The 25,437-nt window shown below is 48.7% G+C and overlaps 2 protein-coding genes across 12 annotated transcripts in view; one reads left to right on the forward strand and one right to left on the reverse strand.

Moving 5' to 3' along the window:
• The window catches only part of Cacna1d (calcium voltage-gated channel subunit alpha1 D), a 341,201-nt gene extending 335,389 nt beyond the window's left edge, over positions 1-5,812 (forward strand). For all 10 annotated transcript variants that reach the window (XM_004652738.2, XM_004652740.2, XM_045135618.1 and 7 more), the window contains 3 exons: positions 101-222; positions 2,494-2,814; positions 3,290-5,812. In XM_004652738.2, coding sequence (XP_004652795.1) covers positions 101-222; positions 2,494-2,814; positions 3,290-3,580 — 734 coding nt within the window. In that variant the 3' untranslated portion in view covers positions 3,581-5,812. The remainder of the gene's footprint in view (positions 1-100; positions 223-2,493; positions 2,815-3,289) is intronic.
• Positions 5,813-9,750: 3,938 nt separating this feature from the next.
• Positions 9,751-25,437, reverse strand: part of Chdh (choline dehydrogenase) — a 41,668-nt gene continuing 25,981 nt past the window's right edge. The window contains exons 1-8 of one of the 2 annotated variants that reach the window (XM_045136045.1): positions 24,294-24,310; positions 17,360-18,115; positions 15,435-15,586; positions 14,203-14,332; positions 13,186-13,320; positions 12,308-12,450; positions 11,351-11,453; positions 9,751-10,815 (exon numbers count right to left, since the gene is read on the reverse strand). In XM_045136045.1, the coding sequence (XP_044991980.1) occupies positions 10,397-10,815; positions 11,351-11,453; positions 12,308-12,450; positions 13,186-13,320; positions 14,203-14,332; positions 15,435-15,586; positions 17,360-18,071 (1,794 nt within the window). In that variant the 5' untranslated portion in view covers positions 18,072-18,115; positions 24,294-24,310 and the 3' untranslated portion in view covers positions 9,751-10,396. Of the gene's footprint in view, positions 10,816-11,350; positions 11,454-12,307; positions 12,451-13,185; positions 13,321-14,202; positions 14,333-15,434; positions 15,587-17,359; positions 18,116-24,293; positions 24,311-25,437 lie in introns of those variants that run through there. The other variant, XM_004652627.2, reaches the window with a different exon arrangement.

A 25,437-nucleotide genomic window follows, 5' to 3' on the forward strand; every position in this document is an offset into this window, starting at 1 on the left:
TTCTCCACTGGGCTCCCTGATGAATGCCCCAGGGCTCCTGAGAGAGACAGGAGCTACTCAGGACTTGTGCAACCACATATGATGTGTTTTGATTTATCAGCCCACCGAAGGTCCTCCTTCAACTTCGAGTGCCTGCGCCGCCAGAGCAGCCAGGAGGACGTCCCACCGTCACCCACTCTCCCCCACCGTGCAGCTCTGCCTCTGCATCTGATGCAGCAGCAGGTGAGCTGCCCTGCCTTTGCCATGCCTAAGCCCCACCTAGCTTACTGCCTCTCCTGAGATGCACCTGTTGGGGCGTTGGTGGTGAGGAGAACCTGTTCCTTTAGCCTGGTTCAGTTTTGTCAGCAGCCCTTCCCTGCTCATTCCCCTAGGGCCCATTCTGCAGGACTTCCAGCTCCACAGGCAGCAAGGAACAGACTGGGCACACAAATCCCTTTTATCTTACACTTCCCCTTATAGAGACAGGGCCTGGTGCAGTCTGAGCCCAGGGAGCTGTGCCCCTTTCTTGCTCAGAGAGGTGTTTCATCCATTAAAGCCATTCATGGAGCCTCCCTGTGAGTGGGGCCTTCTGGTCACTAACATAGGTGAGTTTCCTCTATGGACCAAGGGAGCCACTAGTCCACAAGGAGGCAGCCCATTCACCAGGTACTCAAGGACAAAAGTGTGACTTTTCTAAAAATATCTCATCAGACAGAGATGCTATGTGGGGTAGGCAATCATGGGGTACACCCGCACCCTGCATCTAGTCAGGTGGTTGGCAGAGCCAGGTCTCTTGCTTTCTGACTCTGGGATCCTCAACACATCATTACTCAGTAACCATGTAAAATTTTCTGTTTAGGTCTCTGCATGCCTTTAAATTTTATTTATTTTATTTAAAATAAATTTATTATTTATTTATTTAAGAGTGACAGACAGACAGAGAGAAAGAGGCAGATAGAGAGAATGGGCATGCCAGGGCCTCCAGCCACTGCAAACGAACTCCAGACACGTGCGTCCCCTTGTGCATCTGGCTAACGTGGGTCCTGGGGCATCGAGCCTTGAATCGGGGTCCTTAGGCTTCACAGGCAATGCTCAACCGCTAAGCCATCTCTCCAGCCCTAAATTTTTATTTATTTATATATTTGCAAGCAGAGAAGGGAGTATAAAATAGGTTCACTAGGGCCTCTTGGCTTTGCAAACAAATCCAGATGCATGTGTCACTTTGGGCATCAGGCTTTACATGGGCACTAGAGACTTAACCCAAGCTGCCACTCTTTGCAAATGATCTTCTTTAATCACTGAGTCACTTCGCCAGCCCTCCCTGCCTTTAATGCTAATTTTCACATGTGTCCCTGGCATCTCAGAAGAAGGGCAAACCTTTTTAAAAAAAATTATGCCAGGTGTGGTGGCACATGCCTTTAATCCCAGCACTCAGAAGGCAGAGGTAGGAGGATAGCTGTGAATTTGAGGCCACCCTGAGACTATATAGTGAATTTCAGGTCAGCCTGGGCTAGAGTGAGACCCTACCTCAAAAAATAAAATAAATTTATGGCTGGAGAGATAACTCAGCTGTTAAGGTGCTTGACAACAAAGCCAAAGGACCCAGATTCAGTTCTTCAGTACCCAGGTAAAGCCAGATGCACAAGGTGGCACATGTGTCTGGAGTTCATTTGCAGTGGCTAGAGGCCCTGGCATGCCCATTCTCTCTCTCTCTCCCTTCCTCCCTCTCTTCCTCTTTTTCTCTTCTTGAATAAATAAATGAAATATTAAAATATATTTCTATTTGAGAGATAAGAGAGGAATGAAGGGAGGGAGAGTGGAAAAGAAGAATGGATAGCAAGAGAGAGAGAGAAAGGGTCACTGTAACAAGCTCCATGTACATGCCCTGCCGCACACCCAGCTTTATACCCACTGGAGAATCGAATCCAGGCCACCAGGCTTTGCAAGTGAGTATCTTTAACTACTGAGCCACCTCCTCAATTCAGGACAAACCTGTTTGAAGGCCTAAGCCTTCATATGGTCTCCAGTGGGCCTGTACTCCACCAGGACCAAGCCCAGGTCTTATTTTAGCTGCCTCCCTGGATGAGCTTGGCTTTCTGGTTGGCTGTGCACCTGGCCTGACAGGTGTGTGTCCCCTGTGGTTATATCTGGCATCCCAAGGTAGCTCTGTTGTGGCAGACATGGAGAAGTAGGCATATGCAGAAAACAGGAGCTGTACTAAAGCAGAGAGAACCAGCTGCTCTTCGTGGTTTTCCTTGAATGTATTTCTGCATTATTGCCCAGAGAGACTGGGTGATATGTTCATTAACTACCACTTGTTCATCTTCCTATTCAGAAGCAAGTGCATGAATTAGTAACTGAAAACACCATCATAGGAAATGCATTGTGGGTTCCCCTGCCAGTTCACTAAGGTTCCTGATGTGTACATGTCCTTTCCCAACTCCCTGTGAGGGTGTCCTGTATGAGGCTCAGAACTCAGGGAACCCCCATCTTATTCCTCTCCTCTCTCCTCAGATCATGGCTGTTGCTGGCCTTGATTCCAGCAAAGCTCAGAAGTACTCACCAAGCCACTCTACCCGGTCCTGGGCCACCCCTCCAGCAACCCCTCCATACCGGGACTGGACTCCATGCTATACCCCCCTGATCCAGGTGGAGCGCTCGGAGTCCCAGGACCAGGTCAATGGCAGCCTGCCATCCCTGCACCGCAGCTCCTGGTACACAGATGAGCCCGACATCTCCTATAGGACTTTCACACCAGCCAGCCTGACTGTCCCCAGCAGCTTCCGGAACAAAAACAGTGACAAGCAGAGGAGTGCCGACAGCTTGGTGGAGGCAGTGAGTATGGATGGCTTTTGGTCACTGGACAAGGCCCATGGCATGGACAGCAGCAGTGGAACCCAAAGAGCAGAACTCCTATCAGGGGAGGGCAGTGGTGACAATATGGGCTCCAAAGGCAGACTGCTGAGGGTGGCTTCTCAACAGCAGGCAGGATATTGAACGCCTGAGTGAAAACTGGCCCCACTGCGGAGTCTCATCTGAGCAATGCACTGCCCTGACACACCGTCATGCTCATGTCATGACAAACTGTGCGTGTTGCCAGTTTCTGCCATAGTTGCCCAGTGGGTTTCATTCTTGTTGGGTCACATAGAGCTTGTCAGCGCTGTGACATCTGCAAAGCCGAGGTCGGCTACACAGATCATGTGTAAGATCCAGTACACGTGGTGGGTTAAGTTCCTAATGCACCTCACGCATCGAGTGATGGCTGACGTGGGTCGTCCTGTTCATGCTATCCTTCCTTTTTCCTGTACAGGTGCTGATATCAGAAGGCTTAGGACGCTATGCAAGGGACCCAAAATTTGTGTCAGCGACAAAACATGAAATCGCTGATGCCTGTGACCTAACCATCGATGAGATGGAGAGCGCAGCCAGTACTCTGCTTAATGGGAGCATGTGCCCTCGAGCCAATGGGGACATGGGACCCATCGCACACCGGCAGGACTATGAGCTCCAGGACTTTGGTCCCGGCTACAGCGATGAGGAGCCAGACCCCGGGCGAGAGGAGGAGCTGGCAGACGAGATGATCTGCATCACTACCCTGTAGGCTAGGGTCAGGCTGCATCCCCACCACCTTGTAGCCCAGCCAGGGTTAGCTGGCCCTGGCCTTGGAGAGGCGCAGGAGGCCCAGGGAAAAAGTGCCTCATAGTTAGGAAAGTTTAGGCACTAGTTGGAAGTACTCAATTCAACTTTTGTACAAGTGACACCCAAGAAAGCCATAAACCTGGTAGGAACAGGTTCCGAGTGACCAGGCATGGGGTGTGCCACACGCTCAGGTCCTGCCTGCCACAGGAGCAGCAGGTCTGGCCCCTCGAGAAGATGGGTGACGACAGCCTGGCATGCTCAGTGACCAAATGGGCTGCCCGGACTTCAAGTCTCATACCCAGGGGCACACGCCTGTGCCCACTTGCCTGAAGGCATGGCAGAAAGGTTAAAGGTGATGAAGATCACACCTGTGTCGTTACCTCAGCCATCAGTCTAGCGTATCGGACACACACTTGGCCCAGCATATCCATTTCTAAGCCCCTCCGACACACTGCTTCCTGGTTCCCGTGTAGCTGTTCTGAAATGTTGTGCATCAGAACCCTTGCCACCAGTGATCATTACAAGGGGAGTGGGACCGGACAGACAGTTTTTTGTTATGTAATGCCAGTTTACACAAGAGAACATGACTCTGATGGTCATTTCTGACTATCACACTAAGGGCAACTGTAAACTGGAATAGAAATGCACTTGCAACCAGGTAAACTTAGATACGCTAGTTTGTTTAAAAATTATAGATTTACTGTATATGACTTGTAATATACTTCAATTTGTATTTGTAAAGAGATGGTCTATATTTTGTAATTATTGTACCGTATTTGAATTGCAGCAATATCCATGGGTCTTAACAAACTGTAGTTTCCCCCAAATCTAGGAAATTATTAGTTATTTTTACTTGGGCTAAACAGAATTAGAAGAAATAGAGCCAATTCTCACTTATTCAGTGAAAATCTCTTGGGGGTAAACTATTGAGCTCAAAAGAACTTGATACTTCAGAAATTTTTCTAAAATATTTTGAGTCATTATAAACTTTACATAAGAGATCAAGATGACTGTTTGCAGTCTTTTCTTTGGGCAAAGAGTTCTACGATCTTGATATTGTATGTTTTATCCACATAGGTAGTGACTGTCTTTGGTTCTGTTTTATTTTAATAACCCTCTGAACAGTCACCTGGCCTTGTGGCATCCTCTCGTCTGGCTTCTTCATCTGCCTACACTGGCCATTTCTGCATCTGTGCTGCAGAAATCACCACACAGGTGAATGAAGCTCGCATTCCACAGGAAAGCTTAAGAAATGAAGGGGGGCCAGAGAGAGTACTGTGGTGACCTGTGAAGCTGGAATGTTGGGGTTTATACACGCATCCTGCTGCCTTTTATAGAGCTGCTGTGTGCTGTGTTCTTGAGGGATGTTAAACACAATTGACTGAATGAGGGCTGAACTCTTCATGAGAATGCACGCACTCTGACTGAAGGCCCTGGGACCAGCCCAGTTTGGATCATTAGAACTATCAAAGCTTCCTTTTTCTTTTAAGAGGATCATGTAATGTCACATTACTTGGGGTTCTTTGCAATCACAAAAGGCAGGTAGAAATTTTGGTTCAAAATTTTTAACTAGTTCACAGACAACCTGTCAATATATATATATATATATTTTTTTTGTAAATAACACTTTGTTATAAAGACCTCACAAACCTCTTCATAAGACATTCTTACTTCTGACGTAGGCAGAAACTCTTCAAGGTTTGTAAATGACTATTTCTTGACATAAAGACTTTTTTATTAAAATGCAAAATGTCCTTCAGAATAAATTGTGTAATAACTTCATTGTATTTGGAAGCTCTTCTCACACAGAGCTGGCTCTGCAGGGGAGAGCTTCAGAGGGGCAGGCACTCTCTAGCAGCTTATGGACCCGGCAGCTCTTTCATCATCAGGCTTTTCAAGGCCAATCAATGGTAACTTAACACCAGCTGCAGAGTGTGCTGCTTCTCTAAAGGGCTAACCACGTCAACATTACCTTGGATTCTGGTGTCTTGCTGGGTGTTGGTCTATGTGGCTCAACATCAGCAGGCCACACCCTCCATCCCAGGACTGTGTGTTCTGGAAAGAGTGTTGGTCTTTCCCAAGGTCAGTACATCAACACTGCAGGTTTTATAGGCTGCACCATTTCCCAGCATCTATCTGTCTGCTTTAAGCCTGGACCAACCTCTTGTCTAATATTAAATTTCTCTTTGTAAGAAAAAAATTGAAGTTGTAGAGCATGATTTTTTTTCCTTCCTTTTGAGAAAGTCTGAAGACTAAATATCCCTACTTTTAGGTTTCCCTTCTCTACCTCAGAAATGATTTTATGTCCATGGGAATAGTATTTAGTGCTAATCTTGTGTTTTTAATAACATCATGAGGGGCAAATGGCTTTGATTGCAATGCCAGTCAAAAGCGAGAGACTTATCAGGAACTATGTCTGCTCAGTGAATTGGGCCCATTTTCACCTCGACACTGGAGCCGCTCTTGTGGTAGTCAGCTGAGGGTGGGCATGTCTCCCTGTGCTGTTCACTTTTAAGTGACACTGCTCCTATAACAGCCCAGGCAGCTTCTTTTCTTTTGCATGGTGTGCCTTTTACCTACAGCCTAAAGTCTTTACTGTCTCTGCCTTTATTTGGGGGATGGACTGCAGAGTTACTTGTAAAAAGAAGTCACCACAGAGCTGACATCATATGCAGAGTCAAGATTTCCCTCCATGGCTCCACCCCAACTCAAAAACCTACTCCAGTTCTGTTTGTTTATTAAAGCTATTTCCTCTTCTGGGGACTAGGTGATCAGGGGACAAGGACGAGGCCTGGGCCCCGGCTTCTGACACAGAACAAAAGCAAGGAGTGACATCTGGGAGGGATAACGTAGGCAGGCCAGCAGGGACCACCTGGGCCACCAGCTAGGCCATGTAATATTTCCTAATTTTGAAGAGGAAAAAAGATTTTGCATTAGGTCTGATAGCATATTTATCAGTGGAAATATGAGAAACGTTGAGCCTGAGGGGTGTGGTGCGGCTGGTCAGAAGAACCATTTGAATTAATGGAAATTAGTCCTGCAGCCTGTGCTGGAAGAAGAGAGGCTGTATGGTTGGCGCCTCCAACTCTCACTTCTGTGACTTGCTATTTCCAGTCATGCTGGCAGATGCTTCTGTCCCCTCCATGGTCTGTCCCTCATCGCATCAGGAACATCTTCTGACAGTGAGGAAGGAGCCAGCTTCTTCAGTTCCAGCAGGACTCCTCACAGCTTTCCTTTTGGTGCTGGCAGTCAGACCTGGGCCTCACACTTGTATGTGCAACACCACCACACTACTACCCACACTTCCAACCAGGTGGTGGTTTTGGGTTTTTTTTTTTCCATTTTTGGTTTTTCCAGAAAGGGTCTCACTCTAGCCCAGGCTGACCAGGAATTCACTATGTACTTTCAGGGTGACCTTGAACTCATGGTAATCCTCCTACCTCTACATCCCAAGTGCTATGATTAAAGGCATGTGCCACTATGCCCGGCCTCCAACCAATTTTGGCAAAGCACAGTCTTCCATTCTTTAAGTATTATAGGCCAATGGTCTTAGCTAACAAACTCTAATTTCCCACAAGACTGAGACTGGCAGGGTCTGTGTGCATCCATTTTGTAACTGAACCAGGTAAAAGCCATTCTACTCAGACTCCCTCACTGACAGCCCTGATACTTGGATTTGGCACTACAGACAGTAACCACCTATGTATTCATCCTTTGAACTTGGGTTAGAGACTGGTGCAGCCTAACAGCACTTTCCCAGTTTGACTTGTAAACTCTGGACGAATAACATTCACATCTATTCTCTTAAAAATCTTATTTCCTGGCTGGGCGTGGTGCCGCACGCCTTTAATCCCAGCAGTCGGGAGGGAGAGGTAGGAGGATTGTCATAAATTTGAGGCCACCCCGAGACTACATAGTAAATTCCAGGTCAGTCTAGGCTAGAGTGAGACTCTACCTCAAAAAAAAAAAAAAAAAAACCAAAAAAAAAACCTCATTTCCTACTGGGGAGGCAGGAGGACTTCATGAGTTCAAGGCCACCCTGAGACTACATAGTGAATTCCAAGTCAGTCTGGGCTAGAACAAGACCCTACTTTGAAAAAAGCTGGAAAAAAAATCATTTCCTAAGTTGTGTAACCATGTGGAGTACAAAAAGTGGGAGAGGGATCTGATTATGACTAAGTGGACATATCTGTCGTTTTACTTGTCTTGAAAGACTACTGCCAACAGGGCAGCATGTGACTCTCCAAGTGGTGGCTTCTTTGCCATTGTGTCTGCAGACTCAGTGTGTGGGAGGTGGGGGACGTCCGTGGACTCTGCTGTGGGGAGGTGGGGGACGTCCGTGGACTCTGCTGTGGGGAGGTGGGGGACGTCCGTGGACTCTGCTGTGGGGAGGTGGGGGACGTCCGTGGACTCTGCTGTGGGGAGGTGGGGGACGTCCGTGGACTCTGCTGTGGGGAGGTGGGGGACGTCCGTGGACTCTGCTGTGGGGAGGTGGGGGACGTCCGTGGACTCTGCTGTGGGGAGGTGGGGGACGTCCGTGGACTCTGCTGTGGGGAGGTGGGGGACGTCCGTGGACTCTGCTGTGGGGAGGTGGGGGACGTCCGTGGACTCTGCTGTGGGGGAGGTGGGGGACGTCCGTGGACTCTACTGTGGGGGAGGTGGGGGACGTCCGTGGACTCTGCTGTGGGGGAGGTGGGGGACGTCCGTGGACTCTGCTGTGGGGGAGGTGGGGGACGTCCGTGGACTCTGCTGTGGGGGAGGTGGGGGACGTCCGTGGACTCTGCTGTGGGGAGGTGGGGGACGTCCGTGGACTCTGCTGTGGGGAGGTGGGGGACGTCCATGGACTCTGCTGTTGGGGAGGTGGGGGACGTCCGTGGACTCTGCTGTGGGGAGGTGGGGGACGTCCGTGGACTCTGCTGTGGGGAGGTGGGGGACGTCCGTGGACTCTGCTGTGGGGGAGGTGGGGGACGTCCGTGGACTCTGCTGTGGGGGAGGTGGGGGACGTCCGTGGACTCTGCTGTGGGGAGGTGGGGGGACCTGTTCTAAGGGATTCTCCCAACAGACCTAGATTTTCTTTCTTGAGCCTCTCTTGAAATGAAGGAAAAACAGGCAAGATGCAGGTAATATTAAAAAAGAGCCACCTAGTTTTAAGAAAAGATAGAAGTTTACTACTTTCTACCTTTCTGAAAAGTATTTTTCTCAGAAGCTTAAGGTACTTAAGTCCTCCAAAGGCCTGGCAGCCAGCCCCACCCACCAAGCCCCAGCAAAACCTGGACTCCTCAATTCCCGCTCCCTTCATGGCCCCAGCACCCTGGTGTCCATATAGAGATTCTTTTCTTCCCTGCTCTAGAAAATGGCATTAGGTATCTTCAGAAAAATCAATCCAAAATGCATTTGGTTTTCATCACCTTGTAAGAATAGTCAGGATAAGGCCTCTCAGTTCAAAAATAAGTTATTGGATTATGCCATCAAATTATCAGGAAGTTACCTATCAAAGAGCTCTTGAAAATGCTACAAGTATGTTTCTCTGTCATAAAAGACTCAGAACTTGATCAGTTTACCTTTCGTTTACTCTGTTGCTATCCGTCAGCCTCAGCACCACACTGCTGCTCTCCATAGGTGTCTGGAGGGCAGCAGGGCATGGTGGCGCACGCCTCTAAGCCCAGCACGTGGGAGGCAGAGGGAGTAGGTTCACCATGATCTGGAGGCCAGCCCGGGTCTACAGAGTGAATTCCAGGTCAGCCTGGACGACACTGAGACCGTACCTTGGAAAAAAAATTGCCAGCCCTGTCTGCTGGGCAGCTTCTAACAGCTGGACCACTTCCCAGAGTTGCTGTGAAAGGTCTGTTTGAGCTCACTGCCTCAGCATGAAGTGATGGTCTGTGGGGCTGACACTACATCTCTGCATTTCCAGTAACTAGAAGATATTTTAAGATATTACATCATACCAGGCGTAGTGGTACATGCATTCAATCCCAGCACTTGGGAGGAAGAGGTAGGATAACTGCCATGAGTTCAAGGCCACCCTGAGAATACATAGTGAATTCCAGGCCAGCCTGAGCCAGAGTGAGACCCTACCTAAAATATATATATCATGAAACCTTTTCCAGTAAGACTGGACTAGCCATCCCTCCTTGAACAAGGTCCAGAGAGTCTCCCATCTGGTCTGTTTCATAAGAACCAGAGCCAGAGAGGTGGGCTGTGAGCCTCATAGTCAACTGACTTAGCCCTCATCTCTGACAGTAGAGTCAGGATGGGAGAGGAGACATCCGGGTTTTTCCTCAGCTGGCAGCCTACCCCCTCTGACTAGGAACATGGGATCAGGAGCCAACCCAGGCTGACCTCCCTCCTGCTTGGCTCTTGACCTCTGTGAAAGCTTCCTTGGAGAGCCCAGCACAGGTCCAGCATTCTGCCTTTGCTTAGGGATGGTCTTAGGAGGGAGGCCAAGAAAGAGCCACTCTGATCCTGGCAGAAGGACCCTGGGCTGGAGAAGGTCAGATGACACAAGGCAAGGTCATGGTAGAAGTAAATCCTTACTGGCCTCTCTTCTCCATGACCTCCAAGGATTCAGGAGGAGGTCCACAGGCAAACCCAGTTGGGGAGGTGAGGACTTGCCTAACTTGTATGGCTTTATGTCCTGAAATATTATCTGTCAATAAGGACCCTGTGTCCCAAGGTTCTCTCTCAGTGGTTGTTACATTGTCTAGAGCAGGGGCTGTACTAGTCGGTCCTCTTGGGTTGACGTGGGCTCCTCTATCATCCTCAGGCAGTGGCTGCATTAACGTTGGGTGGCCAGAGTTTGGGGCTTGTAAACAGGAACATCCTCGTCCCAGAGTGCAGGCCTCCCCTTAATAATATCAGCTGCTTTCTCTGCAATCATGATTGTCGGGGCGTTAAGGTTGCCACTAACCACACTGGGCATGATAGAGGCATCCACAACCCTGAGGTTTTCCACTCCAAGGACCCTGGTCTGTGGGTCCACCACAGCGCTGGGGTCGGAGGGCTGGCCCATCTTACAGGTGCACGAGGGGTGATAGGCGCTGTCGGCTTTTGCCCGTACAAAGGCGTCTATCTCTTCATCGGACTGGACATGGCTTCCAGGCTGCAGCTCTTTGCCCCGGAAGGGAGCCAAGGCTTCCTGCGCAAAAATTTCTCTGGTCAGCTTCACACACTGACGGAAGTCCTCGATGTCTGTTTCTGTGGAGGAGAAGAGGCAGTGAGGCTCTTCCCCTTACCCAGCTGCCCTTTTGGAACTGGGGAACAAAGCCCGGGGACACAGAGAACTACGTTAACAGGTGCTTATCACCTGCCCATAAGCAGTTACTAGCAACCAAGCATCCTAGATGGACAGAGGCCCAGGTTTATGTCTGAGGTCTAGATTCTCTGTAAACCAGGGGTAAGGACATACTCCCTCTGCCACTGTGTGCTGCAAGTGACCTCATGCCATGGGGGCAAAATGTGCCCTATGAGCATTTGTTTTTGTTATTTAGAAAGAATCAGGCCTGAGGATGCAAACTTTCTACAGTGTGTTGAGTGGAAGAGCAGCAGAAGGGGAGTGGTAGGCATGAGTCAGATGCCTGAACCGTCATGTAAGTGGCTCTGAGAACTGCACCTCAGTTTGTCCTACCAGGCACAGTGAAGTTCCAGGTTACTTTGTGTGGCCCCAGAGTGAGAGCAAGCTGAGTGTCTGGAAATGGGAGCCCAAGGGACACAGAAGTGGCTGCTGAGTTACCTGTTGACAAGTAGTTGGGTTGTATCACAGGGTGGTCCTGAGGGTTGGCACTTCTCAGTTTAAGCCAGCCTACACTCGTGCCCCTCATAGTCCCGACATGCACCTAAGATGGCCCAAAGAAAACCATGACATTCACGTGACTTCCATCAACCCTGACTCATTAGCCCAGAGAAGCCCTGGATTTCCACTGGGGTGGGACTCAGAATCAAGAACACACACAGGGGAGTGTACACAGAGCGGGGGCCAGTGGAGTGCCTCCTCTGCAAGCATGAGGGCCAAAGATTGGATCTCTGGTACCCACATAAAAGCCAGGTGTGTAATCCCAGTGCTGGGGAGGCAGATCCCTGCACTTAATAGCAGGTAGCTAGTCGAGGCAAATTAGTGAACTCCAGGTTCAGTGAGAAAACTTGTCTCAAAAAATAAAAGGTATTGGGGAGATGGCTCAATTGTTAAAGACACATTGCAAAACCTGATGGTCTGGGGTTTGATTCCTCAGTACTCATATAAAGCAAGATGTGCATATAAAGCACAAAGTGGCACATGCATCTGGAGTTCATTTGCAGTGGCTGGAGATCCTGGTGTGCCCATATATTCTTTCTCTCCTTAGAAATAAATAGAAATTTAAAAAAAAATAAGGTGGATGGAGGATGATTGAGGAAAACACCTGACCTCCACACACATGCATACACATATGCATCCACACATGCACACAAGATGTTAAAAAAAACATATGCAGTTTAGCATCTTACCCTCTGCCAATCACTCATTCCCTGATCCAACTTCACACTCCATTGCCCAAAAAGCTTTTAGAGGGCAATCCCAAGGGCTGAGGCAGGCCTCTACCCCTCCATGTGCCCTGCAGGCTGACTCCTAGGCACCCCTTCCTTATCAGCTTAGACACACTGAGCCTCTGTCGGATAGGAAACCTAAGGCCTGCTCATTGGGACAGATGCTCACCTGGTAAGCCTCCTGCTGGGTGGGCATCCGCCCATGGTCAATCACTTGGGATGGCAGGAAGTGGAACTGGATATCTGGGTGGGTTACCCCAGGCTGGCTGCGGATAAAACCACCTGTTTCCAGATGGGCTGTGGCGCCATCTCCTGATCAAGAAAGGATGAAACAGAAGGGTCAATCCAGGTGAGGCTGGTGAGCCAGCTGGTCCTGCGTCCCTCCTCCCCGCTCCCCGCTAGGCAGGTCTTGGGGACCAGACATTTTTGGCCTTGTCTATGTGCTTGGACTCAAGCCCTGTCCACAGCTAATCTTCTTTTCCCAGGTGGCTTCACCCAGCATCATAGCCCACGTGCCAAGCAAGCGGGACTGCGGCTTGGCGGTCACCATCTGCCTGTAGGCCCTTCCCATATCTCACTAAGTAACAACGAAGTATGGCAAGCGTGTGCTGAGGGCATGGGGGCAGGGTTGGACGAGGAAGTTCCAGGGCTGGTCTCCCTGCTTCAGTAGTGCCAAGACTCAGTTTTGAAGATGTGTGCTGATTCTAAGCCCTGTGTCAAAGTCTCCTTGGGATCTTTGCTTTAGGACCAGCCCAAGGCCAACCTGTCCATCCATGAGAAAAGCAGAAGCTGACCCCTGGGCTATGTCAACCTTAAGAAGACCCTGGACTCAGCCACTTAACATGCTACTGCCTCTGGAGTCCATGTCAGCATGACAGGCAGGATTGTGGTTTCCTCATGTTTCAGGTGGGAAAATGGCTCAAGGTGAATGGGACAGTACAGTTTTGCGCCCATGCACCTGAGGGCCAGAACCTGGCTTGGCTCCTTGGGAAGGAGACTCTGCGCTACTACACCGTGTCCGTCACGTTCACTGAGGGTTTTGCCTACCTGTGAACCTCCAGAGCCACTCCAGACCGATGCTGGCCTTCCGCAGGGGCTTCTGGGCTGAGTGGAGGGTGATGGGGCGAGTGCATGCCTGCTGAATGTAGACCTCCAAGTGGTCTTGCAAGTTCTGACCAACTCCTGTGTGGAAGAGAGCAGTCAGGATAAAAAGCTGCCAATGAGGGCCTGGCAGCTTCTCAGAATCCTGGTTTTGAAATCTTCTTCCCTTTCCATTTCCCTTTTGAGCCAGTTCATGCCTGCCCTGGCCCCAGCTTGAAAATAGTTACCTTCCTAAGATACTAATTCTACCCTCCCATTTCCTCCTAGAGCAGCTACCCAAGTGTCCATGGCCAGCCATGCTCAACAGCAGCAGCCTCAGGGGCAGGTACCACTTGATTAGCATCACTGTGTTTTTTCTGGCCAGATGGCAGCCCTGTCCCGATGAAGGAGGAAGCAGTCAGCCCCAGCATGCTGTGCAGACACTAAACAAGCTCCTCCAAGCTCAAGGACACACCAGGCAGTCACAGGGATAGACCAGCACTTCCACAGGCCTCTTGTGAAAAAAGTTCCGTGTGAAAAGACCAGTCCTCTGTGTGTGTGGGGGGGGGGGGGGCAAGAGTGAGGGAGACAGTCAAGCCCTCCAGGACATTATAAACTAGAAGAAGAAGTTCAGGTCTTCCCATGGACAGTGTGCTCTGGAGCCCTAAGCTAGCCTCCTTTGTGCTCAGAGCAACTGAAGAGGCCTAGGTAAGATCCCTCTCAGATGAACAGAGCCGCCTTGGAGGTGAGTCTGGCCCCACTCCTGCGACAGGGTGCTGTCCTCCAAGGGGCAGAGGCTGGCTAAGGGATGGAGAAGGAAAACAACATAAAGACCAAGGGTCCCAGGCGAGAAGTATGGAGTGAGACCTGGAGGACCTGCTCTGGTATGAGAAGGATGTGACACTTCCAAGAAGCACCTACTCTTGTCACCTCCCCACTCCATGCAATAGGACCTTTGGTTCTGCAGTGAGGAAAGGGGCTTACCAGGCAGGTGGCACACCACAGGGATGCCCAGTTCCTTGAGGTCATCTGCATTCCCAATGCCAGAGAGCATGAGCAGCTGTGGAGAGTTGATGGCGCCCCCACTCAAAATCACCTCCTGGCTGGCGTAAGCCTGAAAAGACAGGGGCCGTCCGCCACCCTTCCGCATAAGCCAACTGTTCTGCTGGCTCACAGACCAATACCCAGGTCCAACCAGCACCATGGAGACATGACCCCTGGAAGTCATGCCCATGATAGCAGTTCCTGGCCTGCTGCCTCCACAAAAAGCTGGCTCCCAGGCCACAGAGAAAGGCAGCCTGCTGTGTGGCCACTTGAAAGTAATCTACATATTCAACGACCATGTGTGAGAGTCAAGTGTGGGCCATGTTCTAACAGTGTGCAATAGGCAGACAGTAACTGCGGTGGTTTGATTCAGGTGTCCCCCATAAACTTAGGTGTTCTGAATGCTAGGTTCCCAGCTGATGGATATTTGGGAATTAATGCCTCCTGGAGGGAGTGTATTGTTGGGGGTGGGCTTATGGGCTTTATAGCCAGTTTCCCCATGCCAGTGTTTGGCACACCCTCCTGTTGCTGTGGTCCATCTTCTGTTGGCCAGGGGGTGATGTCCACCCTCTGCTCATGCCATCGTTTTCCCCTGCCATCGTGAAGCTTCCCCTTGAGCCTGTAAGGCAAAATAAACCTCTTTTTCCCAGAAGCTACTCTTGGTTGGGTGATTTCTACCAGCAATGCGAACCGGACTGCAATAATAACGGACCCTTAAAGACAGGGATGGTAGGTTCAAATGGGACTGATCTACTTGCTAGAGTACAAGGCAATCTCTCACAAACTGATGAGCAAAGCTAAAGTACCATGCATGAGCAGTGTGAGCAAATTGCATGGGTTTTTAAACCTCCAGGATCAATCTATTGATTTCTGACAGGCCAGAACCCTGGAACTTTGTAGAGGGTACGAGGGAACTGTCCTGCATGGGCATAGGTTAGCAGGCAGAATTATGGGTCCCTCTCGTCAAGGTACCATGAAGTCTTTGCAGGTGGCAGGGCTGGGGGATCCCTATTTTCACCAGCACCCCATCTCTTGTAGGCAGTCTATTACCACTGCTACCAGTGGCTCACTCAGCCCAGGGCCGAGAGCATGAAGAGCATGTGGCCAGGGAGGAGCGCCTGGCCCCTCTTTTCTGGCCTTGCAGCAGCTTTCCACCATTGGAGAGCACTCACCCTGTGGCTCCGGCCATTCCTGAAGTACTCCACGCCCACTGCGCGTGTGCCTTCAAACAGTACCCTGCTCACGAGCGCTTGGACCTCGGTCCTGAGGTTGGGGCGGCTCAGCACTGGGTGCAGGTAGGCACAGGCTGTGCTCCAGCGCTTGCCTGCAGGATGGAGGAAGATCAGGTGAGGCCCACTGCCCTTCCCCTGGTGCCTGGGTGGAGGAAGGGGCTGCAGAAAGCAAATCCTTCCTGCCCCTGTCTATGCACGGCCTGCTTTCAAAGTAAGTATGTGACTAAAGACCCCACCCCATGGAAATCCAATCACTGCCCCTCTGCCCCCACAGGTGAAAAGCCAGCCTTAACCTTGACAGACAATGTGGACCAGGAGCAGCAGGCAGGAGCCCTGAAGCAGCTGCTGCCACCTGTTGGGCTGTGAGCAAGGCCAGGCATCACCTGCTCTGTGCCTCTGTGACCCAGTCCAATGGTTGCAGGGGTGGTCCACATGAAGACAGAAGCCAGGGTAAAGAGGGCCGTGTGCTACTGGCTGTCTCTGTATGCCTCAGTTTCCCACTGTTAAGTCTCTATAAAACTATGAGTTCTCTGAATGGAGAACCGATTGTCCACTGTCTGCTGACACTCCAGGGACTCCCAAGCCCCGGAAGAGGCCTCTCCTGCTTCCTCCTGGCGCCAATACCTCAGTACTAAACTTCCTGTCCCTCTAGCCTCCCCAGGCAGTAGCTATGGGGTTGGCTTCCCCACCCAGGATGGACAGACACTCAGTGAGCCTGTAATCACTTTTGTTGCCCTAGTGAGCGTCCAAGCCATTGGATTGTACTTTGCAGTACTTAGGGAGTATATTTTCACCTCCCTCCCACCTACCACCAGCCTTGTTTTGTTAGTTCCTGTCCAGGATGGGGCCAGAAGGTTTGACTGCCATTGCAGTTTAAAGGGTACCTTAGGGGACTAGAAAGGTGGCTCAGCAGTTAAAGGTGTTTGTAAAGCCTAATGGCCTGGGTTTGATTCCCCAGTTCCCATCTTAAGTCAGGCACATGTATCTAGAGTTTGTTTGCAGTGGCAGTAGGCCCATACTCATTCTCTGTCTCTGCTTCTTCCTCTCTGGATCTCTCTCTCTCTAGAAAAATAAATAAAAATATTTTTTTAAGCTGAGCATGGTGGGCATGCCTTTAATCCCAGCACTTGGGACGCAGAGGCAGGAAGAATCGCCATGAGTTTGAGGCCACCCTGAGACAACATAGTGAATTCTCGGTCAACCTGAGCTAGAGTGAGACCCTATCTCTGAAAACCAAAAATAAAAAATAAAAATGGTACCTTGGGCTGGAGATGGCTCAGTGGTTAAGGTGCTTGCCTGAAATGCCTAATGACCCAAGTTTGATTCCCCAGGGCTCTTGTAATGCCAGATGCATAGTGGTACATACATCTGGAGTTTCTTTGAAGCTGCTGGGGACCCTAGTGCCCACTCTCCATATCTCTGTTGCTCTCTTTCTCCCTCCTTGCAAGTAAATAAATATATTTTTAAATGGGGCTGGAAAAGCAGGGAATGTGGCCTGCGCCTTTAATCCCAGCACTCGGGAGTCAGAGGTAGGAGGATTGCCATGAGTTCAAGGCCATCCTGAAACTACATAGTGAATTCCAGGTCATTCTGGGCTACAAGACCCTACCTAAAAAAGCCAAAAATAAAAAATAGAATGGGGCTGGAGAGATGGCTTAGTAGTCAAGGCATTTGTCTGCAAAGCCAAAGGACTCTGGTTGGATTCCCCAGGGCCCACATAAGCCAGATGCACAAGGAGGCTCTTGAGTCTGGAGTTTGTTTGCAGTGGCTAGAGACCCTGGTGTGCCCATTCTCTCCCCTCTCTATTTTCTTCGTTGTCTTTCTCTCTCTTAAGTACATAAACAAAATTATATTTTAACCGGTACCTTTGTAGATGGTCCTGTCCATCCAGCCAAAGCCCTCCTGCTGGAAGCCATTCATGTCGTCAGTGAGGGGGTAGCCTGCCTGCCGCGCTGCCTGCAGGAAGGCCTGGTGCAGCGGGTGGTTTGTCTCGCCTCGGGACACCCGCAGTGGACCGTCACCACCTCGGTACCTGTCTGCTCCCAGCTCGTGGGCCTGGGCCTTGCGGAAGTAGGGCAGGCAGTGTGCATAGTCCCAGCCCTCGGCCCCTTGGCGATGCCAGCGGTTGTAGTCCTCAGCGTGTCCTCGGATATAGACCATGGCGTTGAGGGATGAGGACCCTCCCCAGACACGGCCGCGTGGCCAGTACATGACGCGGCCGTCCATGCTGGGCTGCGACTCTGTGTGGTAGTACCAGTTGTACCTGTCGTCACACAGGTTAGCCACAAGGGCTGCAGGCATGTGGATCTTCCACAAGAACCTCTTGCTCCCCAGTAGCAGGTCCTTGGGTCCTGCCTCCAGCAGCAGCACCCGCTGGCCAGGGTCCTCAGAGAGCCGGTTGGCCAGCACGCAGCCGGCAGAGCCCGCGCCCACCACCACGTAGCTGTACTCATCCTGGTCTGCTGAGCCCCCACTGGCCCCAGCAAGGCTTCTTGGGTGAGACAGCTGGCCTAGGATGGCCTGTGCCCTGTGTGGCTTCACAAGACATTGCCTCCAGCCTCCAAGGGTACGCCACATGCTTTCCTCTTATCCACCAAGAAGAGACCATTCAATTCTTTGGCCTAGAAAAGGAAAAGGGCTTTCAGACTGAATTCCACAGTTGCCCAACGCTGGGTAGTCACGCTGGGGCAGTAGAGGTCACCCCTGGCTCAATGAGGACTTGCTCGGTCTGGGTGGGGCAACTGCTCCCCAGAGCCGCCTCCCAGGGAAGTTAACAGGGGCAGGCCAGAGGTGCCCCTCCGCAAGTTTAGGGAGCAACCCTAGACACTTTCCCGTATGAACCCGGAGGCTGGAAATCTAGTTGCTGCAAGCTGCAAGGGAGGGAGAAAAACAGGGTGCTAACTCTCCTCACTCCAGAAAGCTGGGAGTCCTCCCAGGGCTGCCCCCCAACATCTGTTCTCCACACTGATAAAGAGGGACAAGACATCTGAAAGATCAGGTCAGGGTGAGGGTGGAGTCTGTGCAGCTTACATACCCTTTGGCCCAAGGAAGCCCAAGGCACACCAGAGAGGGTGAGCAGGGGTCAGGGTGACAGGTACACGTGACTCTCTAGAGTAGTGCAATTTTAACAGACAAGTAGAGGCTGGAGAGATGGCTTAATGGTTAAGGCACTTGTCTGCAAAGCCAAAGGACCCAGGTTCAGTTCTTCAGGACACACATAGGTGGGCATACATCTGGAATTCAATCATAGTGGCTAGAGGCCCTGGCATACCCATATATTCATTCTATCTCTCCCTCTCGCAAATAAATGAATAAAAATGTACTTAAGCCGGGTGAGGTGCCACATGCAGCACTCTGGACGCAGAGGTAGGAGGATGGCTGTGAGTTGGAGACCAATCTAAGTCTACATAGTGAATTCTGGGTCAGGCTAGCAAGACCCTACCACAAAAAACCAAAAAAACAAACGAATGAATGAACAAACAAACAAACAAACAAAAAACACCAAAAAATAAAAAAGTAGGCATGGTGGTATCCAGTGGGGTGGTTCAAAACTCACCATGGTGTTGAGAAGAAATGACAGTGGAGTGTTCAACATTAAGTGAGACGTCTCCATACACCCTCCAAGACTCAGGAACCATTGTGGAAAAGGCAGCAGAAAGAGCCAAATAGGAGGAAAAGATGATGACATCAAAATAAGAGGGGGAGGGGATATGATGGAGAGTAGAGTTTCAAAGGGGAAAGTGGAGGGAAGAAGGGAATTACCATGGGTGGTTGTCTACAATTATGGAAGTTGTAATAAAAGAAATAAATTAAAGCTGGGAGTGGTGGCACACGCCTTTAATCCCAGCACTTGGGAGGCAAAGGTAGGAGGATTACTATGAGTTCGAGGCCACCCTGAGACTACATAGTGAATTCCAGGTCAGCCTAAGCTAGAGTGAGATCCTATCTCAAAAAAAAAAAAAACAAAACAAACAAAAATAAATAAATCTTTCTCCCTGCCTCTTTCTGTCTCCCTTTCTCTGTCAAATAAATAAAAATAAATTACAATTATTAAAAAGAATTTAAGAGCCAAAGGAAAAAGTGTTTTGACATCCTGAGACTACATACTGAATTCCAGGTCAGCCCGAGCTAAAGTGAGACCTTACCTCAAAAAACCAATATGGGGCTGGAGAGATGGCTTAGCGGTTAAGCACTTGCCTGTGAAGCCTAAGGACCCTGGTTCGAGGCTCGGTTCCCCAGGTCCCACGTTAGCCAGATGCACAAGGGGGCGCACGCGTCTGGAGTTCGTTTGCAGAGGCTGGAAGCCCTGGCGCGCCAATTCTCTCTCTCCCTCTATCTGTCTTTCTTTCTGTGTCTGTCGCTCTCAAATAAAAAAAAAATTAAAAAAACAATATGTAGGGCTGGAGAGATGGCTTAGTGGTTAAAGTGCTTGCCTGCAAAACCAAAGGACCCAGGTTCAACTCCCCAGGACCCACATAAGCCAGATGAACAAGGGGACACATGCATCTGGAGTTTGTTTTCAGTGGCTGGAGGCCCTGGCACACCTATTTTCTGTCTTTCTCTCAAATAAATAAATAAATAATTAAAAAACCAATAAATAAATAAATAACCTTGAGAAGCTGGGCATGGTGGCACAAGCCTTTAATGCCAGGACTCAGAAGGCAGAGGTAGGAGGATTGCAGCGAGTTCAAGGCCATCCTAAGGCTACATAGTGAATTCCAGGTCAGCCTGGGCTAGAGCAAGACCTTATCTTGAAAACACCAAAAAATAAAAAAATAAAAATAACCATGAGGGGGCTGGAGAAATGGTCCAGTAGTTAAAGGAACTTGCTTGCAAAACCTGGTAGCCTGGATTCTATTCTCCAGTACCCACATAAAGCCAGATGCGCAAAGTGGCACATACATCAAGATCATTTGCAGTGTCAAGAGACCCTGGCATGCCTTTCTCTCACACACAAATAAATAAAAACATTTTTTAAAATTTATTTTGAGAGAGAGAGAGAAAGAGGCAAAGAGAGAGAGAGAGAATGGGTGCACCAGGGCCTTAGCCACTGTGACTGAACTCCAGACATGTGCGTCCTTGTGGGCACACGTGCGACACTGCACGCTTGCGTCACTGTGCATCTGGCTATGTGGGACCTGGAGATTCGAACATGAGTTCTTAGGCTTCGTAGGCAACTGGTTACTAAATTGTCTCTCCAGTCCTAAAAACATTTTTAAAAATATTAAATCTTGGACTGGAGAGATGGCTTAGCAATTAAAGCTCTTGCCTGGGGCTGGAAGGATGGCTTAGCGGTTAAGGCATTTGCCTGCAAAGCCAAAGGATCTCAGTTCAATTCCCCAGGACCCACGTAAGCCAGATGCACAAGGGGGTGCACGGGTCTGGACTTTATTTGCAATGACTGGAGGCCCTGGCATGCATGCATGTGCTCTCCCTCTCTCTCTTGCACGCTCTCTCCCTCTTTCGCTGTCAAATAAATAAATAAAGCTCTTGCCTGCAAAACCTAGGGATCCAGGTTTGATTCCCCAGTACCCACATAAAGCCAGATGTACATGGTGGTACATGCATCTGGAGTTCATTTGCAGTGGCTAGAAGCCCTAGTGTGCCCATTTGCGCTCTCTCTCTCTCTCTCTCTCTCTCTCTCTCTCTCTCTCTCTCTCCCTCTGCCCCCCTCTCTCAAATAAATAATATACATATATTTTAAAAATATTGACTTGTTTTTAAAATGACAACAAAGAATCTCAGTTCATCTTTTACATTTGGCCATGGGTTGATTTCAAGTTCTATCCCTCTCTCTTTTCCTCTTGTCCTCACTTGAGGAAATCAGTGAGGAAGTCCACCTCATGCAAACCAGAAGAGCTGCAGGCATGTGCACCCCAGTCCTAACAATAAAACCCAGAAGCACCAGTGCCTGTGTTTGCTTAAGCCTTCCACACCAGCCTTGGACTTCCCACAAAGTTCACTATGTAACCAATACGTCCCTTCAGTCTCTTGATGTGTAAGTGAGTGTGTGTGTTGCCATCAGTCTCAACATCCAACCAATTTGGTCAGTGGGAGGCTGATCTCACCCTCCAAGGGGGCAACCAGGAGCAGGAGCAAGTATAACAAAATATGTATAAGACTTGTGCACAGGCTGGAGAAATGGCTCTGCAGTTAAGGCACTTGCTTACAAAGCCTAACAACCTGGGTTAGATTGCCCAGTACCATGTAAGCCAGATGCACAAAGTAGATCATGCATTTGTATACAGTGTTTGTTGTATACAGAGTTTGTGTACAGTTGTATACAGAGTTTGTATACAGTGCCTAGAAGCCTTGGCATGCCCACTCTCATTCTTTCCTTTTCCCTGTCTTGCAAATAAAAAAAAAAAAAGACTTAGAAGAAATACAAAACACCAAGAATAATTGAAGACACCCTAAATAAATACAGTGAGCTACCATAAGATTCATTGTTGATGTTGATTTCCCCCCAATTCATTCACAGAGTCATTTCAAACCAAATTTCAGCAGCACTGGGGGAATTAAGGGGGAATAGCAGGTATGGAATGGGTCTAGGAGACTGCTGACCTAGAAGAATGGGAAGGCAGACAGTCTATTTATAATTGACCACAGGCACAGAAAATCCTAAAAGCAGAAGTTAAGAAAGAAATCATAAAAAAGTTAAGACAGCCAGTTGTTTTGAAGGCCACTCCTTATGTGTGTTGGGGAAGGGCTAAAGGGATGAAGTAAGCCCCATCCATGACAGGAAGGGAAGATGGAGACCCAAACCCTAGAAGAGCCAGTCACCGAGCCCACTCCAATGGTCTTCCAGCTCTAGGGCCCTTCCCTTATTCATCTTATTTTATTTATTTATTTATTTTAGAGAAAGAGAGAGAATGGGCACACCAGGGTTCCCAGCCACTGCAAACAAACCCTAGACACATGTGACCTTGTTCATCTGGCTTTCGTGGGTCCTGGGGTATTGAGCCAAGGACCTTTGGCTTTGCAGGCAACTGCTAAGTCATCTCTCCAGTCCCCCTCCCTTCTTGAAGGGAGTTTTCATTTGCAGCTAAAGAACAAAGTTCGCTACTTCTGCTTTTCGCTTCATTTCTGAGTCTGTCTTCATTCTTGGAGCTTCCAAACCTTTGTTAGCTTTGAGAATGGACCAGTGGCCCCTGACCCTTGAGAGGGAAGCAGTTTTCCTTCAACAGAATGTGAGTGTGTATGTGTATGTGTGGGTGTGGGTGTGTGTAAACTGAAATGATTTCAAAAGGCATACTGAGCTGGGCGTGGTGGCACACACCTTTGATCCCAGCACCCAGGAGGCAGAGGTAGGACTGTCCTAGTTCGAGGCCACACTGAGACTACATGGCCATCGAATTCCAGCCTGAGCTACAGCAAAACCGTACCTTGAAAAAACAAAACAAAACAAAACAGGCCACTGAGATGCAAAAACCATAGCAAAAGTTGTAGTGGGGTCACATGAAGAAACCCCACACAGCTAGGCATGGTAGTGCATGCTTTAATTCTACCAGTTGTGAGGCTGAGGCAGGACAATCAATCACAAGTTTGAGGCTAACCCTGGCTACATACTGAGACCCTGTCTCAAAAGAGAAAGGGGGAAAGAAAGGAGGGAGAAAAAGAAGGAAAAGAAAGGAGAAAAAGAAGAAGGAGAGGAGGAAGAGGAGGAGAAGAAGAAGGAGGAGGAGAAGAAAAGAAGAGAAGGGGCTGAAGAGATGGTGTAGCCATTAAAGCATTTGCCTGTGAAGCCTAAGGACCCATGTTCTACTCTCCAGATCCCACATTAGCCAGATGCACAAAGGTGAGGCAAGTGCAAGGTCACACATGCCCACTAGTTGGCACAAGCATCTGGAGTTCCATTTCAGTGGCTGAGGTCCTATTGTGCCAGTTCTCATTGTCTCTCTCTCTTTCTCTCTCTCTCTTTCTCTGGGGAAGAAAAAAATAAAACTTCAAGAGAAAGAGAAAGATGAGGAGGGAGAGAGAGAGGGCTTGAGAGAGTGAGAGAAAGGACATCAGTGAAGGAGATGTAGCATCAGTATAGATGAACCCTAAAGACATAAGCAGAACATAGAAAGAAAATTAGAGGAGTTTGTGACCCCACTAATTTCTAAACAAGTAATTTATATACACACCAGACATCAGAGTCCCAAAGTTTATGAGACAAAACTGACAGACTGAGGACTTCAATCTACAGATTTCAGTACTAGAATAGACTGATAAGAAAATAGGACAGCCAGGTGTGGCAGCGCACACCTTTAATCCCAGAACTCAGGAGGCAGAGGTAGGAGGATTGCTGTGAGTTCGAGGCCACCCTGAGATTACGTAGTGAATTCCAGGTCAGCCTGAGCTAGAGCAAGACCCTACCTTAAAAAACAACAACAAAAAGAAGAAGAAGAGGAGGAGGAGGAAGAAGAAGGAGAAGAAAAGAAAAGAAAGAATGAATGAAAAGAAAGAAAAAAGAAAAGAAGTCAAATAATACTAGAAACCAATTGGACATAACATTTTATACAAAATGCTCAATCCCAAACCAGAAAACATGTTTTTTCCCCTCATGTGTACATGGACTTATTTCCAGAATAGATTATATATTATGCAACAAAATAAGTCTTAATAAATTTTGAAAGATTGAGTTCATACCAAGAATCTGTTTTTTGTTTGTTTGGTTTTTTTTTTTTTTTTTTGGCTTTCAAGACAGGGTCTCACTCTAGCCCAGGCTGACCTGGAATTCACCATACCAAGAATCTTTTCATATGATAGTAAAACTAGATGCTGGAGATATGGCTCAGCAGTTAAGGTGCTTACCTGCAAAGCCTAATGACCCAGGTTTGATTCCTCAGTACCATGTAAAGTCAGATGTACAAAGTGGTGCATGCATCTGGAGTTCGCTTGCAGTGGCTAGAGGCCCTGGCACACCCATTCCTTCTCATTCTCCCTCTCTCTTCCTCTTTCTTTCCTTGCAAATAAATGCAATTTTAAAAAATAGTAAAGCTAGAAAGAAAACAAGAAAATTTTTAAGTTGTGGAAATTAGCATTTTAAAATACACAGTAGGTTAAAGAAGAAACACATGAGAAATTAAAAATGCCTTGAAGCAAATGCAAAAGAAAACACAAAATATCAAAACTGATGGGTTGCAATGAAAGCAGCCCTAAGAGGGAAGTGCCTTGCTGTAGCTATACATGTTAGAGGGATGAGAGATCTTTATCCTTTAGAGAACTAGAAAACAAAAGAACCAACTGAGCCAAAAGCTAGCAGAAGGAAGGAAATAATAAAGATTACAGCAGAGTTAACGGAATGATAGACTAGCAATGGCAGAAACCCATGAATATAAAAGTTGGTTTTAAAAGCAACAGCAAAGTTGATATTTAATATCATACTTAATGACGAGAGACCAAAAGCTTTTCAGCCAGAGTGCCAAAATCATGCAAAGAGAAAATAATGTCCTTTTCAACAAATGGTATGTGGAAAACTAAACAACTACTTGACACAGCATGAAGTTGGACCCTTGTCCTTGCCACATACGAACACATGCATAACTCAGGAGGCTGGAAAGATAGCTTAGTGGTTAAAGGTACTTGCTTGCAAAGCCTTCCAGCTTGGGATCAATTCCCAAGCCACCCACATAAGCCAAGCACAAAAAATGGTGCAAACATCTTTTATTTCTTTGCAGCAGCAAGAGGTTTTGGTGTACACACAGACATAAATAAGTAAATAATTTTTTAAAAAATTACTTCAGGCTGGGTGTGGTGGCACACACCTTTAATCCCAGCACTTGGGAGGCAGAGATAGGAGGACTGCTGTGAGTTCATGGCCTTCCTAAGATTCCATGGTGAATTCCAGTTCAGCCTGGGCTAGAGTGAGACCCTATCTCAAAAAAAAACAATGACTGTGATGGGGAGGTAATATGATGGAGAATGGAATTTCAAAGGGGAAAGTGGGGGGGGGGGA

Source organism: Jaculus jaculus, chromosome 16 (assembly GCF_020740685.1).
Source record: "Jaculus jaculus isolate mJacJac1 chromosome 16, mJacJac1.mat.Y.cur, whole genome shotgun sequence".
Taxonomy (NCBI): domain Eukaryota; kingdom Metazoa; phylum Chordata; class Mammalia; order Rodentia; family Dipodidae; genus Jaculus; species Jaculus jaculus.